This window comes from Cariama cristata, unplaced genomic scaffold (assembly GCF_000690535.1).
Source record: "Cariama cristata isolate BGI_N322 unplaced genomic scaffold, ASM69053v1 scaffold8943, whole genome shotgun sequence".
NCBI lineage: Eukaryota > Metazoa > Chordata > Aves > Cariamiformes > Cariamidae > Cariama > Cariama cristata.
In genome coordinates, this window is record NW_009606605.1 from 1 (window position 1) to 2391 (window position 2391).

At 41.6% G+C, this 2391-nt stretch overlaps 1 protein-coding gene across 1 annotated transcript in view; it reads right to left on the reverse strand.

Moving 5' to 3' along the window:
• Positions 1–238: 238 nt before the first annotated feature.
• CDCP1 (CUB domain containing protein 1) overlaps positions 239–2391 on the reverse strand; it is a gene marked incomplete at both ends in the record, with an annotated part of 20053 nt that continues 17900 nt past the window's right edge. Inside the window, 2 exons of the mRNA XM_009696422.1 lie at positions 239–691; positions 1466–1693. Coding sequence (XP_009694724.1) covers positions 239–691; positions 1466–1693 — 681 coding nt within the window. The remainder of the gene's footprint in view (positions 692–1465; positions 1694–2391) is intronic.

The following is a 2391-nucleotide window of genomic DNA, read 5'->3' on the forward strand; positions in this document are numbered from 1 at the left end:
AGAGTCAACTGCATCTCAGTACCAGCAATACAACTCACCTATCATCCCTTCCACACCAGTTATCACAATTTTTGCAGATATATCTGCAAAATTTCCCACAACCAACTCTCCACCACCTGGAGTACAAAGTTCCTTCCTTCTTCCAGCAATACGCCACCTCACTGATTCAGATAAAAATTGATCCCAGCAATGGCTCCAGGACTAGACTGTGAAGTAGTGAACTCTTATTTCCATTTACCCATATGTGCTCTAACAAGCACACTGAGAAATCCAACACTGTACAACAAAGTAGTACAAAACACTACCTTACCTTTAATGTGTGGCACAAAAGACATTTTCAGATCCTGATGGTTAGACTCATTGAGGAATCCTCTACCAAAAGTTTTTAAGGATATGGTGATATTATTCCTCATCTGAATCTTTTCAATGGATCCACCAGGACAGAATACACCAACATTCAACTCCGTCTCTGGGGTGGCACTAACAACACTGTAACTGTAGCTCGTATTGCACCTCTGCTCTGGGACGTGTTGCTGAAGTTTCAAGGATGGAGACATAATTTCTATGTTGATCACATCAGGAGCCAAGAGCTTCCAAATAAATTTATGCAGTCGAATCGGCAATTGGGTAATAGCCTTGGGCACCGAAAGTGAATAGATCTTCCTCTGACACCACCGAAGATCAACACAGCCTGCAACCGCAAAAACAAGTCCCAAGGGTTGTATTTTTCTTGCAGAGGCAATATCTAGGAAAAGCAAGTTTTCCTGTGTACCAGAGCACACATACACAGAGTACCATCAGTTTTGTGTTACAGACCCAGATATGCATCTCCCTCAGAAAATATCCTCTCTTAGTAACCTTTACCCAAACATGTATCATTTGTATTTAAAGAGTTTTCCCTAAAAGGGTGCAGGACATCAAAAAAGCCAACAGATAAAAACATATTCAAAATCCCTCACTCAAGATACTACTTTTGCTATCTCACTCGCAGACTAGCTGTTGCACTTGCACACTATCACTGTTGCAGACTAGCCAAGGTCCACATATATACTTTAAAGATCTTTTTCTACTGGTAGTTGAAAGCATTTGGGGAAAATCCTACAACAAGTGGACATGCAAGCGGCACAAGATGCATTCCTGATGGCCACCTTGGTCGCACGTTTTCATGAGCGGATTTATGGCTCTCCTGCTCCATTTCCATATTTTGCAGTTTTCAGTGAGAAGATTCTTAAGTGCCTTCAGTCCTTTCCCTTCTAGGAATAGCTATGTAGTTTCTATTTTTAAAGGTAGAATGAGGTAGTGAACAACAAGGTCATCTCCAGATTTACTGTACCCATCTCCCAGCTGGCGAACGCCTGGTTTACAACCACACTCTAAAGCCCAAGCAAGAGAGAAAGTTTGACTGCTGGGGAAAAGCATGCAAAAGCATTCCCCAGGAAACCACATTAAGCCACTTTAGTCATACTTATGCCTTTTTCAGCTGTGATCCTCAGACGGGACAAGTCCTTGCACAGAAAGGAGATCTTGTAGACGGCACCAGACACTAAAGTCAAGACACGGTCGCAGGTGCGAGGATCCTTACAGATCAGGCATATCGGTTCAGACATGAGTGGGATGCGGCTGGGCCACCCTTCAAAGTGTATCGTTACGGTTGTATTCCACTCCTTGCTCAGGTCAACCAAATGGGTGACATCTGCAATGAAAAACATCCCAGAGCAATTACTTCCAAGAAGCGTGGTGAGGAGCAGAACTTCCTCTGCCTCTTCTCACCCCATCAGACAAGCAACTGTTGTAGCTATTTCTATATCAGCTAAGAAAACATTATTTATTTCTTCCCATCAGTGTCATACGAAATCAGGTAGTATCATATCACTTTTCTAATTTAGACATTTGAGGCTTTCCACACACAAACCCCATTTCCCTATCACTTTCCAGCTACAACAGGGTAACAGGTATGCTAGCCCATTTTGAACAGGTTAGGCTATAATATAAGGAGTTCAGTCAACTATGTTAGCTTTGTTTTCCCTAAGAGGTTTCTTGTATTTCTTTTAAAGTCAGTTCTACCGATCACACAACAGTTGATCAGAAAAAGGTTGCCCATTCTCAAATTTCTTGTTTATTGCTAGATTTCCATTTTGGCTAACTTTTTGTTGGTTTAGACTATTTGGAGCCAAGCTGAAGAAAATTGTCTAAAGTCAGAAATTAAGCACATCTGGTTATCCGGACTCAGTTAAAAGTTAAGCTTATTTAAATGCAAGTATCAATATGATTCAAGAGGGAAAAAACTGCCAACTACTGTCCTTCAGCAGAAGCGTTGGCAGTCATTACAAAGGTCACTAGAGCCGTCAAAGATGTTTCTGCCTTTTCTGTTTGGCAGTTAAAGACATACAG